This window comes from Callospermophilus lateralis, chromosome 11 (genome assembly GCF_048772815.1).
Source record: "Callospermophilus lateralis isolate mCalLat2 chromosome 11, mCalLat2.hap1, whole genome shotgun sequence".
NCBI lineage: Eukaryota > Metazoa > Chordata > Mammalia > Rodentia > Sciuridae > Callospermophilus > Callospermophilus lateralis.
The window spans coordinates 49,110,808-49,130,862 of NC_135315.1; the positions used below are offsets into that span (position 1 = coordinate 49,110,808).

At 37.5% G+C, this 20,055-nt stretch overlaps 1 protein-coding gene across 4 annotated transcripts in view; it reads left to right on the plus strand.

Moving 5' to 3' along the window:
• The window catches only part of Ankfy1 (ankyrin repeat and FYVE domain containing 1), a 91,686-nt gene that overhangs the window by 34,104 nt on the left and 37,527 nt on the right, over nucleotides 1-20,055 (plus strand). For all 4 annotated transcript variants that reach the window (XM_076870981.1, XM_076870979.1, XM_076870980.1 and 1 more), the window contains 4 exons: nucleotides 7,190-7,325; nucleotides 12,008-12,131; nucleotides 13,843-13,992; nucleotides 15,811-15,976. In XM_076870981.1, the coding sequence (XP_076727096.1) occupies nucleotides 7,190-7,325; nucleotides 12,008-12,131; nucleotides 13,843-13,992; nucleotides 15,811-15,976 (576 nt within the window). The remainder of the gene's footprint in view (nucleotides 1-7,189; nucleotides 7,326-12,007; nucleotides 12,132-13,842; nucleotides 13,993-15,810; nucleotides 15,977-20,055) is intronic.

A 20,055-nucleotide genomic window follows, 5' to 3' on the forward strand; every position in this document is an offset into this window, starting at 1 on the left:
ATACTTGACATCTGTTGAATATTATGTGACTACTAGCTTAAGAATTTCAATTTCAGCATTAACTTTTGCTGCTGCTATGTTCTTTTGATGACATCTATGAAAGTTTTAAAATATGCTTATATTCCTATCGTGGTAATGCATTCCTGTTCCAAGTGACTTGGGAGGCTGAGGCAAGTTTGAGGCCAGCCTCAGCAATTTAGAGAGGCCCTAAGCAATCTGTTGAGACCTTATCTCAAAGTAAAAAACAAAAACAAAAACAAAAAAAACTGGGTGTGTAGCTCAGTGGTGAAGTGTCCCTGGCTATTGAAGCCCCCCCCCCCAATAATTAAATAATATGCTCACAAATTCTTTGATAGTCCTCCCTTCAAAAGTAGATTCTAATGCCCCTCTTAAAGATAGGCTGACCCACTTCTCATGAATAGAATGTGATAAAAGTGAGAACATGTTACGTCAGAGACAGGTTTGGAAACAGCATTGTGTCTTTCTCCTTGCTCTTTCCTTTGGATTGTTCTGTTTAAGGGAAGTTAGCTCTCACATCATGTGGACACTAAAACAGCCTATGGCCTCCTGCCAACAATTCAGCCCCAGTCTAGGGATTCATTCTCTCAGAGCTCAAAAAAATTTATTTGTTCTCATATCCCTTTACTCAATCCTAAATGTTGATTTCATGTTTTTCTCTCCAGTCTTTGATTTTTCTAAATTTGTCTGTGTTGGTTTATTCAAATTTGGTTTGGACTTCTTAATTGTTCTTTTTGATTTATGTTTAGCCAATTCAATAATTTCTTTTTACCTATATTAAATATTTCTCTGGAATTCTTTCAACTTTTATTTTTCTTTTTAAATCATGTAATTAATTTATCTTTTCCTCTTTCCTTCTTTGGTACTGAGGTTTGAACCCAGTGGGTGCTCTATCACTGAATATCCCCAGTCCTTTATATATTTTTAATTTTGAGACAGGGTTTCACTAAGTTGCTGACCCTGGCCTTGAACTTGGAATACTCCTGCTTCAGCCTCCTGAGTCATTGGTATTACAGGCATGCATCATTGTACCAGGCTTATCTCATATTCTAAAAAGTTTAGGATACTGACTTTTTCATTGTGTGAATCTGATTGCACCTCAAATATTTTATTTATTTATTTTTTAAAATTTATTTTTTAGTTATAGTTGGACACAATACCTTTATTTTATTTATTTATTTTTATGTGGTGCTGGGGATTTTTAATCATCTCTTTGCTGAAAAATGCCTATCCTTTCATTTTAACTTTGCTTTTCTTTAACGCTTGAAGCTTAGTTATATTTGGGTGCTCTTAAGTCTGAGATAAATTCAACAACTGAGTCATTTCAGGTCTGGCGTCTGTTGATTTGGCTTTCTCCCTCCCTTGGACACTACTGAGCTATATCCCTAGTCCTTTTAATTTATTTAGTTTTTTATTTTGCGATAGGGTCTGGCTAAATTGCCCAGGCTGACCTTGAACTTGCCATCTTCTGCCTCAGCCTCTGAGTCCTTGGTTTTATAGGTGTGAACTACTGTGCCCAGCTTTGTCGATTATATTTAATGTAAGAAATGGACACATTTTCCTTGTTATTCCTATGTCATAATTTTGGATTTTATCTTATCTTGGATCTCATGATATGTTCTGTTATGCTTTGTGGACTCTGGGTCCTGTATAAACTTCTGAAAAATGTTGTATCTCTAGATTCAGACAGAAAGAGCTGTGTGATCATCTATGGGTAGCTATATAGATATTTTTTCTTTTTCTTTCTTTCTTTTTTCTTTTCTTTTTTTTTTTTTAGTGCTAGGAATGTATCCAGGGATTCTTTACCATTGAGCTGCGTCCCCAACCCTTTTTATTTTGACACAGTCTTACTAAGTTGCTTAGAGCCTTGCTAAACTGCTGAGGCTAACCTCAAACTTGTGATCCTCCCTTGCTTCTGCGTCCTCAGTAGTTGGGATTACAGACACACACCACCAAGCCCAGCTCCCTTTAATTCTTAAAGCCAGATGGGATTGTATTGTTCATGCATGAGTAGCTCAGAGATGAGCCCCAAACCAGTGCAGATTCATACACAAAATTAGAAGATCTCCTTTCCTGGCTATCTTTACTTTGGAATTTTCCTTGTTATTTAGTTTTGAGGGGCTCCTTTTCCTGGCTCAGTTGGACAGAAAGACCGTTTTTTTATTGGCATTTTAGCCATTCCTATGGTAACTGTGGAAGTTCTGCTCCTTTACTGGAGTCCACCTTCAGGGCAGAGCCAAAAGAGTGAAAAAAAGAATTGGGAAACTCATCCAGTGTGGTTGCTCTTAAATTTTGCTTTTCTTCATAATTACCTTGCTTTTCTTTACTTTTTCAAATCCTCGGGTACTTGTTTTTCTGTAGTTTTTAGCCATAATCAGTTATAATAGGATAGGTTGTTACCCTATCATAACAAAACTGAAATTCTTGTCCTTGTTAGTATTTCTTTTTGACCCTGGGATTATTTACAAGTATGATTTAGTGTTTAATTTTATTCCAAGAGGTTATATATAAGGGTATATCTTTCATTGGACCAAAATGTGTTTATTGATTAAAGGTACAGTCTACCAAGAATTTTTAATTTTATTAATCAAAAATTTTTATGTAGAGAAGGAAAATAGTTAGAAACTCAGATTTTTTTTTTTTTTTTTTTTAGAAACTCAGATTTTAATTAAACCGGAAGTTTAAAAAAAAAATAGGGGGCTGGGGTTGTGGCTCAGCGGTAGAGCGCTCGCCTCGCACCCACGAGGCCCTGGGTTCAATCCTTAGCACCACATAAAAATAAATAAGTGAAATAATGGTATTGTGTCCATTTTTCATTTGAAGAAGATTCAGAACACGTTTCTCAGCTTTTGATGGATTAGAGGACTTAAAAAACAGAATTAATTAATTCAGGACTCTATATTTAATGGCTAATTGCATACAGATAAGCTTATTCCCTTTTATAAGACATTTTAAAATGTCTTATAAAATATTCATTTAAAATCAAATTAAAAACAAAAACAAAACCTTAAGACTGATGTCTTTAAAGAGAACTCCTGGTCTACCTGGGAGGCTGAGGCAGGAGGATTGCAAGTTCAAGGCCAGCCTGGGCAAGATCCTATCTCAAAATAAACAAAAGGGGCTGGAGATGTAGTTCAGTGGTAGAGTGACCCTGGGTTCGGCTCCCCAGTACAAAAAGGAAAAAAGAAGAAGAGAACTCCTGGTATATAGTGTCATCTAACTTTTATGGCTATTTCCTAAACTAGCTGTTCCTGTAAGTAGGCTGGAAACCGATAGACTGTTCAGTTTGCCTAAAAGAATACAGTTGGAAGTACACACCTGCCTTGTGGCCCATCTTTATACTATTGGCTGCTTAGCATGAATCTCAGAATGAATTTATTCTCCATATATTTTGGAGATTAAAGGAAGAGACCAAAATGAGAAAGCTTAGAAATAACTTGAACATCATTTTGCTTGAAATATTAAAGCACCCCAGGAAATTGCTATTTAAGGTGGTTTAAAAAATATATTTTTAATCATTATTTAAGTTTGGTTTGTTTGTCGTACAAATAAATCTTACTGATTTTGGCAATTAAAAGAAATCAACCAAATTTTCATACAATTAAAGAGAGATTACTACAAGAAAGATGTTGGGGGGCAGTTCTGCCACCCAACCAGCATGAGCTTCATAAAAGAAGGTTCAATGCATAAGAAATTGCTAGTGAGTTTTAATTAAAGAGACAGACTCTCATTTACCTTTAAACCCCAGCTCCTAGAAGGCTTCTCCTAGCTCCCGCCTCCAGCTACCTAATGTGGTAGGGTGGCGAGGTTTACAGAAGAGGCCAGAGAGAGAAAGAGAGAGAGAGAAAAAACGTGTGTGCGTGCGCACACGCCAGGGAGTGAGCTTTTATTGGAGGAACAAAAAATTCAAGGGAAAATCCCATCCAGTGAAGGTTAAGAGGGGCAGCATCCCAAGGTCAGGGCTAGCGATTGGGTCTTCAGGTCAATGACCAGGCATGCTTCTGCACGGACAAGCCCTCGTATCTGGATCAGGGTTGTGGGATGATGGCTTTAACACCGCTGCGTCCAAGCACCTCTCACCCAGCCAGGGAGGTAACTCAAATCATGTTTGAGGATGGCCTCCCACAGGCAGTGGTAGTGATAATTCTGTTATCAGATAATAATAAGCTGTCTTTCCAAAATAAGGCTATATGAGAGGAATAGTTTGTGTTTTCACATTTGGAGCAACTCTGGACAGTTGCATGACCCACCTTTTTTTTTTCTTTTTTTATTAAGATGATATAAGTATTAAATCTAGTTTACAGTGTGGTGGTGTACACCTATAATTCTAGTTTTTCAGGAGACTGAGGCAGGAGGATTATAAATTCAAGGCCCGCCTGAGCAAGTTAACAAGACCGTGTCTCAACATAAAATAAAAGGAGTAGAGATGTAGTGCAAGGCCCTGGGTTCAATCCCCAGCACCACCAAAAAAAAAAAAAAAAAAAAAATCCCAAAGAAATCCCTAAACCTTAGTTGAAGTACCTGTTCTTAAGTAAATTTTTAAAATGAATCTTTCTGTTTAATTTTAAAATGTTTCCCCTTAAAACATTTTTAAAATGCTGTTACTATATTACCAAAGAAGAGAAAAAAAGAATCAAACTTTAACATAATGACAGGTATTTCACTTTTTCTCCTCACTATTCATTTTTTTTTTTCTTGTAATGCCTGATCATTTCAGGTGATGGTAAATTTTACCTGATTCACATAAATCAGAGGTCTTCAATTTCCATTCGACATTACTCTCTTTAGATCTTTCCTCACCACTGTATGTAATCAGAGCTAATGAACTATTGCTTTATTATTAATAAAATGTTATTGGCTCTTAATATACTTCTTATAAATAATTAAGAGTTTTTCTTTTTCTTTCTTTAGTTTTTTTTTTTCCCCTCCCCTTCAGTACTGGGGATTGAACCCAGGGCCTTGAGCATGTTAGGCTGTACCACTGAGTTATACCCGCAACCCTTTTTTTTTCTACGTTTGAGACAGGGTCTTGTCAAACTGCTCAAGCTGGGCTCTACTTGCAGTCCTTCTGTCGAAATTTCCAAGGAACCGGGATGACAGAGATGCTCTACTTTACTGGCACATTTGTTAAAGTTTCGTGAAGGTCAGGATAACATAGAGGACTTAGTCACAAATGCTTGTCCCATCTTCAGATTTTGAGGTTTGGTGTAGGCCTGAGATTTGGACTTTATAACAAGTTCCTCCTCCATGATGCTGATTCTGGCAGCCCAGGACTACACTTTGAGAACCACTGATAAAGACCATGATTTCAAATGGTCCTTTTTTTTTTTTTCCCTTGGTACTAGGGATTGAACTCAGGGGTGCTAAGTCAAATCTCTAGCCCTTTTAAATTTTAAATTTTTATTTTGAGACAAGGTCTTACTAAGTTGCTTAGGGCCTAAGTTGCTGAGGCTGGCCCTGAACTTTCAATCCTCCTGCCTCATCCTTCCGAGTCGATGGGATTACAGGTGTACTATAGCACACCCAGCTTCAAGTGGTCCTTTGAACATCATTCTCATCATTAGACTTATTTTGACTAATCAAAAGTTGGTTTTAGTTGAAATAATAGTTTAGATATTTTATGCCACAATTTGTCTCAAGCAGTTCTTCCAAATTGCTGTATAGTTTTTTTTTTTTTTTTTAAAGAGAGAGATATGAGAGAGAGAGACAGATTTTTTTTTTAAATTTTTATTTTTTTAGTTTTTGGCGGACACAACATCTTTGTCTGTATGTGGTGCTGAGGATCGAACCCGGGCCACACGCATGCCAGGCGAGCGTGCTACCGCTTGAGCCACATCCCCAGCCCCCAGTTTTTATTTTAACTTTAAAAAAATTTTACAAGTAATGTTCAAGAGTAAAGATAAAATAAAATTAGTTATTAATTATGCCTGGTTTAATATTTTAATATGTATCCTTCTATCTTTTTTTTTTTAGTTGTCAATGACATTTATTTTATTTATTGATATGTGGTGCTGAGAATCAAACCCAGTGCCTCACACATGCTAGGCAAGTGCTCTGCCACTGAGCCACAACCCCAGCCCATATCCTTCTATCTTTAGATAGACAAAACTGCATGTGTATATAGTATGTGTAGTTATATAACACATAAACACATGGGTACATATATATATGAACCATGAATATGTCTAACAAAAATGAAATATTGTTTTATAATATATTTTAGCCTATTTTTACCTGCTAAAGTTAATAACTTTTCATATTGTAGATATGGATTTTTAATTGCTGCAGATTTTTTCCACTGCATATATTTTATTCTTTATTTAATCAGTTCTCTCTTGTACTTTTAAGATTTTTGTTCCAGTTTTTTGTAATTAAAAGCAACACCGTGCTGAGTTTCTTAGTATTGTATTTTGCCATATTTGCCCAGTTGTGTTCTTAGGATAATTATGTGTGTATAATTGCTGTGGGAAAGTTTGTTTATTTCTTAAATCTGCTAGTCTTGAGAAAAGATACTGTAAATTTGCATGTGGTTATTTATAATAATAATGTATTAGTAATTTTTGGCTTATCTTTCTGCGCATTACCTGTTGATATCCATTTTTCATTTTTTCATTGAGTGCCTGTCTTTCCATTTTTATTTGTAAAATCATTTTATTAGAATGGTAACTTTTGCCTTATGTTTCAGATATTGTCCCTAGGTGATTTGATCTGTAATTTTTGTGGTTTCATTTCCCTAACCATAATCCTATGTAAAACTTTCATTTTCCTGGAGTTGGATGTTGCCCAGACTGCTTTGTTGCCATTTATTTATTTATTTTTTGGGGGAGGGGGTACCAGGGATTGAACTCAGGGGTACTGGACCACTGAGCCGCATCCCCAACTCTATTTTGTATTTTATTTAGAGACAGGCTCTCATGGAGTTGGTTAGCGCCTCACCATTACTGAGGCTGGCTTTGAAATTGTGATCCTCCTGTCTCAGCCTCCCAAGCCGATGGGATTACAGTGTGCACCACCATGCCTCGTGCTTTGTTGCCATTTTTAATGACTCAGTATTGCTTTGAGTTGGGTGTCCCATATTTTTTTTTTTTTTTAGTAAAAAGGTGTTCCTCAAGAAGGCCTAAGTGTTTCATTCAGTGCTTTTTCAGTTTTTCTACTTTCTTTCTTTAACCAGATGCTAATCCTGAGGTGACAATGACAATGCTTCGCTGGATCTACACAGATGAGCTGGAGTTCAGAGAGGATGATGTGTTCCTGACTGAATTGATGAAACTAGCAAATCGGTTTCAGCTACAGCTCCTTAGGGAGAGGCAAGTCACAGCAGATATATTCAAGCACCTCAGATGGTGATGACTGAGCTTTAATTATTCCAAGCTCTGGGAAAACAGCTTCTCCTGCTAATGTAAATAACTTTTGCAAGGTGTTCTTTTAATGGTGTTGGTGGGGAGAAAATCTGGTATCTCCCTTGTTTTGTATTATTTTGCAAGCTTACTTTTTGCCAAAACTTTTAGGTATTCTTTTTTTTTTTTTCCCCTGTGGTCTGTTAGCTGAGATTACATAATTATGTAAACAGATACTTTGAATATGAAATATTATTGTACAGTATTCAAATTCTCAACTTTCCATCCCATTCTATTTTCTTTGACATTTTATTCTACCTTCTGATACATCTAGTGAGATGAATGTACTTTTACTTGATCATATACTTTTTACTTTTGGAAGCATACCAATGCCTAAATTAATACAAGAGAGTGTGGTTCAGTAAGTTTTATAGCTAGTGTTTCTAAATTTAAGTTATTTGCCTTTTAGGTCCCAAGGAGATAGCAGGCTATATATCTTATATCTTATCTCTTGCTCTCCCAAGTTGGCATTTTTAGAAAATAAAAAAATAAGTGCTCCCTAAATGATGTCAGGAGAATGCCCTTGAGCATCAGTTGGAGATGTGGCCCTTGCAATATCTTTTTATATGGAATATGTTTTTATAACACTCAGTGATCTTTTATATTCTCTTGGGTACATGAAGAAATGGCTTTTCTCCTGGGTGATGATGGACTGGGTTCAGCCATCAAGTGATGCTCCACCTGTTGCTGTGTTGCTCTCACATAAGAGAACCAAGAGAGACTTTGCTGCTTAGAGCTGCTTGCTCTGTTTTCACTATGGAGCTGATGTTCCCCCTGGGATTGCCCCCCTGTGCTTCTTGCAAATCAGTAAACAGCTTACTTCTAACTCTTCTGTAATTGATATTGGCTTGAGTGTATTTTAATATCTGAATCCAATAAAACAACAACAAAAACAGGTCCAAGATCAATAGGATTAGGTTATAAGCAAAGTAGTATTGGCTTAATAGCAAAGCTAATTTTATTGTTAAAGCCTTGCAATTAACTTTTGTTTGTTTTTGAACCATCTGAGAGTAAAGTGAGACTTATTTTAATTAGATTGTGATTTATATTATTATTATTTTTTCCAGATTTCCTGAGCTTTCTCTCATTGACCATGTCAGACTTGCTTACAAATTAAATTGCTTTAATAAAAATGCCCTTGGGTTGGTTTAGAGAATTGTAATCTGTGTAATAGATTCTTTAATTAAAATGTTTGTTGTTTATTGACTGATTAGGTTTCATAACTAGCAACATTACCAGGTGCTCAGATTTGTAATGTTGGATATGGGTATTAAATTGTTCTATCATGGCTTTCTTTAAGAGCTGGGATGGAAGAGATCAGGAGTGGATTCATATATTGACTCTTTAAAGGGTCACACATGTCAGCAGGAGAAATAACACGTTTGAGATAAGTAAGTGAAAGGGCTCAGACAAATGTGTGCAGTTCAACATGAAGCAGGTGTTGCTCATTTGTAATCTTGGTGGTTTTACAATACTATCATCAATTTGATGAAGAAGAATTGTTTTTAATTAGCAAGAAAATGCTTTTATTAAAAATAAGAATGTGTATGAAAAAAGTTAATAGTACAATTTTTTTTTCACTTAAAAGCACACTACACATTCAGTGTATGGTATTTGGAAAATACAGACTCATACAAAGAAAAAACAGTCCTCTCTAATTCCAACACTGTTCACCTTTTGTTGTTTTACTTTCAACAGTTCTTTTGTGGGGGTTGGGGATGTGGCTCAAGCGGTAGTGCGCTCGCCTGGTATGCCTGCGGCCTGGGTTCGATCCTCAGCACCACATACAAACAAAGATGTTGTGTCCGCCAAGAACTAAAAAATAAATATTAAAAAATTCTCTCTCTCTCTCTCTCCCACTCTCTCTTTAAAAAACAAAACAAAAAAAAAAACAGTTCTTTTGTTTCTCACATACATACAAGACTCATTAAAAAAAAGACATGAGTTTGTGTGGTGCTTGATTTGTACTTTAAAAACTAGGTTGATTGTTTTTATGTATCTATATGATTTTTGCTTATAAAATTGAAAGCATTTTTCCTTCAGAAGAAAGCCTATGCTGCTACTTTTAAAAGAGAAGAGAGATAAAGTGAGGTCACATGTTCTTTGGTTGTGTAAATAAATGTCAGTTAACTATTTATAGGCTACCCCAATGATAAATAGCATTCTGAGGCTCCTAGAATTAGTAAAAATGAGGAATCTGCCAGTTTTAATAAAAGTCTTGTCTTCATGAAACATGTTTGAGTCCTGTCATTTGACAGTAAAAAGGAAGAAAATGGAATTTTGAGATTGTCTGCATTTGTACAAATGCTTCGTAAAGTGTTCTGTGGGTATGAATCCTAACCACTGTGAGATTATTCTGTGGTAGGCTTCCTGGTGTTAGGATGGCAAGCTCCTGAACATCTGTCATTGTAAAAGTAGAAAAAGTTTTCATCTGTCTGTAAAGGGAAATTTTCTACTTGAATGCCTTGATTTCATAGCTGAGGTCAGAATGACTTTGCTGTGGTATGGTATGAGTTTGGGGAAGCCAGTGGTACAAAAATTGAGGTTTAGAAATATGATGCTGTTGAATGGAACAGTACCATATGGAATTCTTGCTATCATAGTAACCTTTTTAGATAATGATTTGAATTGGATTTAAAACAAAACAAAACAAAAAACACCTTGGGAGAGGTGCTTATTTACACCAGGTCAATAAGTTAGTTGAAGATAGCACTGAAGCCCAGGTCTTAGTTTGTAAAGTAGGTGCCTGCATATATAGCTAGATGGAGAAATGATTCTAAGACTATATTGTTGCTCTGGACCTCAGGTTTTATTAGAGAGGTTTGAAAGTTGGTTCTTCGTTCTTCCCAGGTTCTTCTCACAACCTTTTTCCTTTCTTTTCCCATGGTCACGTGGAGTTTTTTGTTTTTTAATTTTAAGGCACAGTCTCACTAAGTCTCAGGCTGTCCTTGAACTTGTGATTCTCTTCCCTCAGCTTCTCGAGTAGCTGGGATTATAGGTGTGAGCCATTGCCCCCAGCTTCTTTCTCTACTTCTGTAATCTAAAGCTCACCTATTGAGATTGTAAATTATCTGTTAGCCAGTTATTTATAGTATGAGTATACCTGCTGTGCACCTCAAACTATACTGAGTAGATCTAGTATTCTTTCATCTTGAAAGACACAAGATTCCGCAAACCTCTGAAGTAGAATATCATCCTTATTTTACAGAGAAGTAAACAAGAACTCAAGTAATTTGGCCCTAAAATTCAGAGAATCTTGCTAAGCCTGGAGGCAGCTACTTAGGAAGCTGAGATAGGAGGACTGCAAGTTTGAGGCCAGCCTGGGCTACTTAGCGAGTTCCTGTCTCCAAAAATAAGAGGGCTGGGAATGTAGTTCAGTGGTAGAGTACCCCTGGGTTTAATTCCCAGTATAAGGGGAAAAAAAAATTTTTTTCCAGTGGCTCTCAACCCAGCTCTTTCTTTCCTTATAGTTCATTTTGCTCTCTCCACTACATTTGGCTTTTCTGATGAGAAAAGAGTTTAGGTGGTGGATATGGGCTAGGAGAAGCAGTGGTGAAATTTCAGGGAATACTCCTGCCACCGTACTATACAAGCCTCTGAGTTTGCTCTTGGAGGTAAATCTGATTTGTAGGGTGATGTGTAGACAAGGGAGACGAAGGACCATGCCATGACTTCTTTTCCTCATAGGCCTAGTTCTTAGGGAGACTTGCTCAGGTTTCCAGGAATTATGAGGTAGAGGTTACCCTGGACTTTCCAGTGCCATGCCTTCTAGGTTAGGATGTGCTCCATCAGAGGCTTGTTTTCCTCTATATAGCTCTCTCTTTCCTGATGAAGTTGATGTTCTCTTATTAGTGATTCGAAAGGAGTCTTGTTACCTGGTTTTATGGGGGACATCCTTTGTGGCCTCTTTTTCTCAACCCTGGTGTTCTATGGCCTGACTCTTTAATTGTATCTATATATTATAGATATTTTGGGAGGGCTTTTAAAATGTAGTTTTATTGAGTTATTATTCATATATCATACAGATTCATCTTTTGGGAGCTCTTTTAAGGAGACTTTATTTTATTGAGGCATAGAGCATCATTTGAAATAATTTTTAAGTCATAATGTCCACATAATGAAGCTTTGATGTTTGGAACTACAGATGTGTCTCATATTATTGTGTCTGATTTTAAAATTATCTGTGTATCTGACCATCGAGTTTTATGTGATTACTTTTAAGGCATTTGAGGTATTTTTGCTCATTAACAAGTTTATATGCAGTTTGATTCTGACCAGAACTGAGCAAAATAATACTGTAATGAAATTCTAGTACTATGGAAATATGGGAGCCTGTCTATAATTTATTTATAATTACATTTAATTTTTTTTTTTTTTTTTTTTTTTTTGTGACGCTAGGGATTGAACCCAGGACCTTGTGCATGCAAGGGAAGCACTCTACCAACAGAGCTTTATCCTCAGCCTACATTGTTTAACTTTGTACATTAGTGGTGTTACATATAGCCAACCAGTACACAGATTATGCTTTGATTTGTTCATTTGTGACAGTATTTTTCCTGTTAACACTGTTCATCATTAATGTTCTCTTACAGATGTGAAAAGGGTGTTATGTCCCTGGTGAATGTTAGGAACTGTATTCGCTTCTATCAGACTGCAGAGGAATTGAATGCCAGCACACTGATGAACTACTGTGCCGAGATTATTGCCAGTCATTGGGTGAGTGAGAGATTGAGAGGTATGGACAGTGTGTTCCCACTGCCAGTCAGAATACCCAGGCAAGGGACCTGATTGTGAGAACAGTTGCTTCTGTGGCACCTAGTTTTCTCGTATTACAATATTGAAGGATAAGTAGTTGGATTTGATGATTTTGTGAGACTCTTTTCAGTTTTGAAAGTCTGATAGTTCTGTGATTTCAGACTAGAAGGTAGTTCAAGTTCAGAAACAGACTTGGAAAGTTCACTTGCCTTTGCCCTCATTCTGTGGAAGCAGTGACCAAACTGCAGGAGCAGAATGCCACTGTGGGACCAGCAGGCCCCAAGTTCCACTCCGCAGCACCATTTCAGAGTGTTCCCTTGCTTTCTCCATCAGGTGGAGACATTATTAAATGTATTTTAATTTTTCGTTCTTTATTGTTGCATTGTAATTATACATAATTGGAGACATTTTTACATGCCTTTGTTGTCATTTTGCATTTTTAAAATGCCAGGGCTATGTTTTGTAAACTAGTTTCTGTGCATTGCTTGGTATGCAACAACATGTTGGGAAGAGTCTTAATACTTCAGAAAAGGTGTCTAAAAGAACTGTCTTTTAATAGGGGGCTGGGGATATAGCTTAGTTGGTAGAGTGCTTGCCTCGCAGGCAGTAGTGGAGGCAAGCCATGACTCAATGGGTGAACTGTTTGTGAAAGTTCTGATTGATTCTGTAATTGCCATCTTTGTAGGCTTAGTGAGGTGGGAACTATTCTCATTGGGAGGGCTTCTACTTGCCTTGGTTCTTGGGGGATATCAGCAGTGTGTGTGTGTGTGTGTGTGTGTGTGTGTGTGTGTGTGTGTATGTGTGTATAAATAAATAAATACATTGTAAGCATGTACTTTTTTATTTTTTGTGGTGCTGGGGATTGAACCCAGGCCTTGTGCATGTGAGTCAAGTGCTCTACCAACTGAGCTATATCCCTAGCCCCTGGCTTATGCTTTACCACCTTTTTTTTTTTTTTTTTTTTTTGAGGGGGAGGTAAAGATTTATTGGAAACATGGTAGTAGCTTGTAAAGTACAAGTAAAAACTGAACAAATTAAGCCTTTGTAAGGATAGGATACAGAAAAATTTGAGAGATCTAGGTCTATTCAGGGTTCTGCTAATGGAATGAATGAGGTCCAACCATTTTCCCATATTACATCACTTTATATGCTTTACCATCTTGAGAGAGATAGTAGTACTGTGGTAAAGAGTACAGGTGTGAGAAGTGGGCCTATTGATTCCAGATACTGGCTTATTAGCCATTTACTCCCAGTCTAATTGTGCACAAGTTATTTCACTTCTTTTGTTTCGTTTTGTTTTGTATTACTGGGGATTGTACCCAGGGGTGCTTTACCTCTGAGCTACATCTCCAACCTTATTTATTTTTTGAGACAGTGTTTTGCTAAGTTATCTAGGCTGGCTTCCAACTTGCGATCCTCCTGCCTTAGCCTCAAAAGTTGCTGGGACTATTGGTGTGTGCCACTATGCCTGGCATTATTCAGCCTCTTTATGCTCTACTTTTTTCATCTGTAAAATGCAAATGACAATAGTACTATCTCATGGGGTTTTTGTGAGAATTGAATTAGTTGGGACATGTTAAACTCTAAAGTAGGGCCTGACACACAGACTAAGTGACAGTTGTCATTACTGTTAACTCTTTGTTTTGCTATTCATTGTGTTTTTAATCCCTAGGATGACTTACGAAAGGAGGACTTTAGCAGTATGGGTGCTCAGTTGTTATACAAAATGATCAAATCCAAGACAGAGTACCCATTACACAAAGCTATCAAAGTGGAGAGAGAAGATGTGGTCTTCCTTTATCTGATTGAAATGGATTCACAGGTACTGTAGCTGCTTTGCCATTTTTTCCTCTTTTCTAAAGCTGTAATGCTCTTGTTTTTCCCTACCGTACTGCTCACTTCCTTCCGGGCCAGTAGCACACAATATTTAATACACATTTAATATACATATACATATTAATAGCTTGTTCAAGGAAATTTATTTATTTATTTATTTTAATATTTATTTTTTAGCTGGACATAATATCTTTATTTTGTTTATTTTTATGTGGTGCTGAGGATCGAACCCAGGGCTTCACACATGCTAGGCGAGTATTCCATCACTGAGCCACAACCCAGCCCTTTTTTTTTTCTATCATGCTTAGTATTTCTTTCTTTTTTTTTTTTAAAGAGAGAGAGGGGAGAGAGAGAGAGAGAGAATTTTTAAATATTTATTTATTTTAGTTCTCGGTGGACACAACATCTTTGTTTGTATGTGGTGCTGAGGATCGAACCCGGGCCGCACGCATGCCAGGCGAGCGTGCTACCGCTTGAGCCACATCACCAGCCCCATGCTTAGTATTTCAATCTCAGTCTCCTGAGTAGTTCCATAGCCACTTTCATATTTTTTGGTAGTTGTTGTAACCATATCTAACTTCCAGGTACTGAAATTTGTTTTTTTTTTCCCCTACTATAACAAATTATCACAAACCTAATATATTAAAACAATGCAAATTTATGATCTTATGATTTTAGAGATGGAAAATCCATTACAGGCATCTTCAGACCAAAATCAAGGTATTGGCAGGCTATGTTTCTGTACAGAACTATAGGGGAGAATGCATTTTCTGCTTGTTTGCATTAATGGCAAGATTCTGCTTCTTGTGGTTATAGAACCAAGATCGCCACTTTCATTCTTTCTTTTTTCTTTTTCTTCTTCTTTGTGTTTGTTGTTGTTGATGAAGCTTTATTTTAGTTATATGTGCTGAGAATCGAACCCAGTGCCTCATACATGCTCGACAAGTGTTCTTACCTCTAAGCCACAACCCCAACACCCCCCCCTCCCCCGCAATAACCACACATACATTCTTGTTGGCTGTTAGCTGTTGGCTATTCCCAGAGAAGGGTGCTACCACATTCCTCAATTTGTGGATCCCGTCTCTATCTTTTAAGCCAGCAGTGGCAGATCATGTCCTTCTAATGTTGCATTTCTCTAACTCCTCTGCTTCCCTCTTTTACTTTTAAGAACTCATGTGATTAGAAAGATTGGGCCTTCCTGGATAGCCCAGGATACTCTCCTCATCACAAGGCCTTTAACCTTAATCACATCTGCAGAGGGCTTTTTGCCATGTAAGGTGTACATTCACAGAGTTCTGGGATTAGACATAGAAATCTTTGGGGAGCTGTTATTCTGCCTACCACTGCCTGCCACGCTACCTTAATAAAAATCAGTGGCTTTTGACAGATGGGAATGAAACATTTTATCTTGGGTATTCAGTGTGTGAAGAAACATTAAACTGCTGGGAAGAATTAAGCCATAGCCTTTCATGAAAATGATAGCTCTTTTCTGTGAAGTTCTCTGAACTCTGCCATTGGCACTTGTGCCCTAATGAACTGTCTGCTTTTCTGCCACGGTCCTTAATTGTCCTCGGTACTGTTTATGTCTGTTCTATAATCTTTTTAGTTCTCTGCTCTCTGTAAGCATGTGCCTTGAGGAGGCCTGGTAGGTGTTTATGAATGAATTGAATTTGGAAGTAAGCCATGTCATAGCACCAAAATTTGACATTGGTCTAAGAGATGATATTTAGGGATCCAGGTGGGAGAAGTTAAAATATATTAAATTATACCATCTGAGTGCTGATTTACAAACTTTTCTGTGCAGCTCCCTGGGAAGCTGAATGAAGTGGATCATAATGGAGATCTTGCATTAGATCTAGCCCTTTCACGACGACTAGAGAGTATTGCTACCACGCTGGTTAGTCATAAAGCTGATGTGGACATGGTAGACAAGAATGGCTGGAGCTTGTTACATAAAGGAATCCAAAGAGGTAAGGTGAAATCTATTTCATATTTTTCTTTGCAGGCAGTTTTCTTTTTATTCATATGGTTTTTGAAGACTCCCTGACTCAGTTCCAAAAATTCCCAAGGCATCTTGAGTGTATTTGCAGGCTACAAGACTTAGAATTTGATTTGAGTAAGAGGAGGGATTGAAGAACTGTTACTCGGGCCTTGTTAGTTTGGCTGTTCATAGGACTGACAGGGCCTGAGGGAGGGAGGTTAGAAAGGTGGCTTTTGAGAAGTACCTTTTACTTGATACATTTACTTGTTCAACATTATCACATTCTCCAGAAATTATGATACAAAGTCTTTCTTTTATATCCTAGCATGAACATAAGAAAAATACCAAAACCAGGAAAACTTAAAAACTTTTTTTTTTCTTTTTGTACTGGGGTTTGAACTCTGGGGCACTCAACCACTGAGCCACATCCCCAGCCTTGTTTTGTATTTTATTTAGAGACAGGGTCTCGGGTCTGGGGATGTGGCTCAAGCGGTAGCGCGCTCGCTTGGTGTGCGTGCAGCCCGGGTTCGATCCTCAGCACAAATTCTCTCTCTCTCTCTCTCTCCCACTCTCTCTTTAAAAAAAAAAAAAAAAAAGAGACAGGGTCTCACTGTTCAGTGCCTTGCCTTTGCTGAAGTTGGCTTTGAACTCATGATCCTCCTGTCTCAGCCTCCGCCTAAAAACTTATTTTGGGGAGTCAGTGTTTTATCTTTCACAGACTTTCACATAGCAAAATGAGTAAGATTTGTTTTGTTCTAGCAATGTTATTTTGATTATATTATCAGTAGTGAGATAATGTGGAAATGGTAGGATTACAATCAGAACATTTTTTTTGAATATTTATTTTTTAGTTATAGGTGGATGCAATATCTTTATTTTATTTTTATGTGGTGGTGAGGATCGAACCCAGTGCCTCACGCAAACTAGACGAGCGCTCTACCTCTGAGCCCCAGCCCACAATCAGAACATTTTAACCTTATTTTTTCCCCTAGTACTGGTTATCAAAGCCAGGGCCTCTTGCTTGCTTGGCAAGTGCTCCACCACTGCCCCTGTCCTGAATTAACTTTTTTTTTGGTACTGGGGATTGAACCCAGAGATGCTTAACACTGAACACTTCTCTAGCCCCCCATTTTTTTTTTTTAAAGAGAGAGAGAGAGAATTTATTTATTTAGTTTTTGGTGGACACAACATCTTTGTTTGTATGCGGTGCTGAGGATCGAACCTGGGCCGCACGCACACCAGGCAAGCGCACTACTGCTTGAGCCACATCCCCAGCCCTCTAGCCCTTTTTTGTATTTTTTTAGAGACAGGGTCTCACTAAGTTAATTAGGGCCTTGCTAAGTTGCTGAAGCTGGCTTCAAACTTGTGATCCTCCTACCTTAGGCTCCTGAATTAACTTTTTAAGTGGGAAAATAGGACTTTTTTTTTTTTTAAACATATCCTTATTAATTAATTAATATGTTCCAAGTGGATGCTGCCCAACTTTACTTGGCTGTGGTCATTTTTGACAGAGAATCTATGGAGAGATGAAAGCTTTTTAAAATGTCAAAAGCCACCAGGTACTGTAGTACATGCTTGTAATCCCCAGTGACTCAGGAGGCTGAGGTGGGAGGGTTGAAAGTTTGAGGTAGCCTCAGCAATTTAGCAAGGCCCCAAGCAACTCATCAGGACCCTCTCTCAAAATAAAGAATAAAAAGGGTTGGGATGTGATTCAGTGGTTAAGCACCCCTGGGTTCAATCCTCCATACCAAAACAAAAAAGTGAGAAGGTTTAATTTTGTAGAGTGATAGTTGGCTTGACAGAAGAACTTTGCTGTGGCTACTTTTTTGTTGTTTCCCTATGGACAGCAAAGACAGGATATACTGATTTCACCACAGTGTGTGTTGTGTGTGTTGCTGTGGATTTAACCCATAAACCTTGTGCATACTGGGCAAGTGCTCTACTTCTGAGCTACATCCTAGCCCTTTTTTATTTTTATTTTGAGACAGGGCCTTATTAAGTTTCCTAGGCTGGCCTCAAACTTGTGATCGTCCTGCCTCAGCCTCCTAAGTCACTGGGATTACAGGCATGTGCCACTGTGCTTGGCTTCACCACATCTTACTCATGTGCATTTTAGCTTTCTCTTCATGCATTATGAAAATATTATTCCTGCTGTGTTTTTGCCATGTTGCTCCTTGTTGGTGGAATATATGGTGCTTTGTGAGCAAAGGTTTTTAAATAAATATCCTCCTAAGCCATGTATTAGAGTGTTGAGCTTGTTGGCTGGTAGAGAGGGAAATTTTGCTATTTATTGGGTAGGGAAATCCTTAGAGTGAGTCAGTTTTAAAAGCAGATGCATTTTCCCTAAGCATCACTGTGCACTATGCAGAGCCGTTGGGTGCTTGGCTCTGGGTATGTGTTGAGTGGAAAAAAGTTTTCACCACATACGGAATTGCTCTTTCTCATACTGTTTAGTATGTGAGATGTTTATTTTGGAAACAAATATACTTGTTGCTTAAAAAAAAAAAATCTGAAAATTATATTCCTTTCCTCTCAAGGAGTTTAATCATATGTTTGATGAAAAAACATGTATGAGTTATTCAATATTTTGGTGATTGCTTAGTTACATGAACTGCCAAGAATTGTTTTTAGATGTTTGATGCTTGTTTTCAGATGATTTAATCTTCCATTCTGAATTTATGAATTGTCTGCAAATTTGTGGATATTATAAACTAGATTGTTGTTTTCAAGTGTGGCATGGTGTGGTGGGCAGACTACTTACTGTCTTTGGACCTTGGATGTACCAGGGTTTGAATTATGTCTCACCTGTTTATGCTGTGGACAGACATTTAACCATACTGAGTTTTCTTTTCCTCATTTGCAAATTGGAAATCATTTCTGCTTTATTGTGTTTTGGGGAACATGAGAGACAGTGTTAAGTAGTGCACTTAGCACAGTGACTACTACTTGACTGGTAGGATCAACATGGTGGCTTTTACATTGCCATAACCAGATTCAATTTCTGTAGAAATTTTTTTTACTTGACCTTGATATCAGTCTTTTGACCTGCCTAAATGATTAAATTGAGTAATAGACTTAAGTTAGCTGTTAAACCTTCTTTAAATTTATTACAAGAGGAACAAAAGGTGGTCTTTAATATGTGACATCTATGTCTAGTTCTGGACACATGTTATAGTCTATAAACAAAATAGTGATCATCCTACTAACTAGGTGTACTAGTCTGTTAGAAGAATGCAGGCAATGTCTTCAGGTGAATTCACAGGAGGCACATGTATGACCCCTGGTAGCCATCTCCTTTGATTAGCCTGCTCTAGGCAAGGAGATGAATGGTTGCTTTCATTAAAAAAATCTAGTTCCTCTGCTACTTTTTAAACTGCAATAGCCAGTATCAATCAATGGATTTCTTAAATAGGGATCCAGTTATTTGTAGTAAATTTGAAAACAGTGGCACCAACTGGGACAGTATGAAATGTGGTTTTATTAATTGAATAATAAAAGTTACTGGCTGTTTCCTGAACAATTGTATATGGATTGTTAAAAACTTAACTTTTTTGTTAGGAATTTTTTTTGGGTGGGGGGTGGTTACTAGGAACTCAGGGGCACTCGACCATTGAGCCATAGCCCCAGTCCTATTTTGTATTTTATTTTGAGACAGGGTCTCACTGAGTTGCTTAGCGCCTCTCTGTTGCTAAGGCTGGATTTGAACTCGTGATCCTCCTGCCACAGCCTTCCAGGCCACTGGCATTATAGGTGTGTGCCACCATGCCTGTTCCAGGGTCTGTGTTTTATAAATCAATAGTGAATATGAAAACACATGAAGTAGGTATCTCCTTTCCTTTTAGGAGCTAATTGGTGCCACCTGGAGGGCACTGAGAGAAACAGTTGCTCCCACCTAACTAGGAGGAATGCCTAAAAACACTAGCTACTAGGTTTTCTGTTCATTAATTCTTTGTTATTCTTGCCTTATTTTCTTAAGAAACAAATTTGACATATAGCCAATTTTTTTGTCTTTAAATTATAAAAGGAATTAAATCCAAGGAAGATTGAACTTTAATCTTAAAATATAAT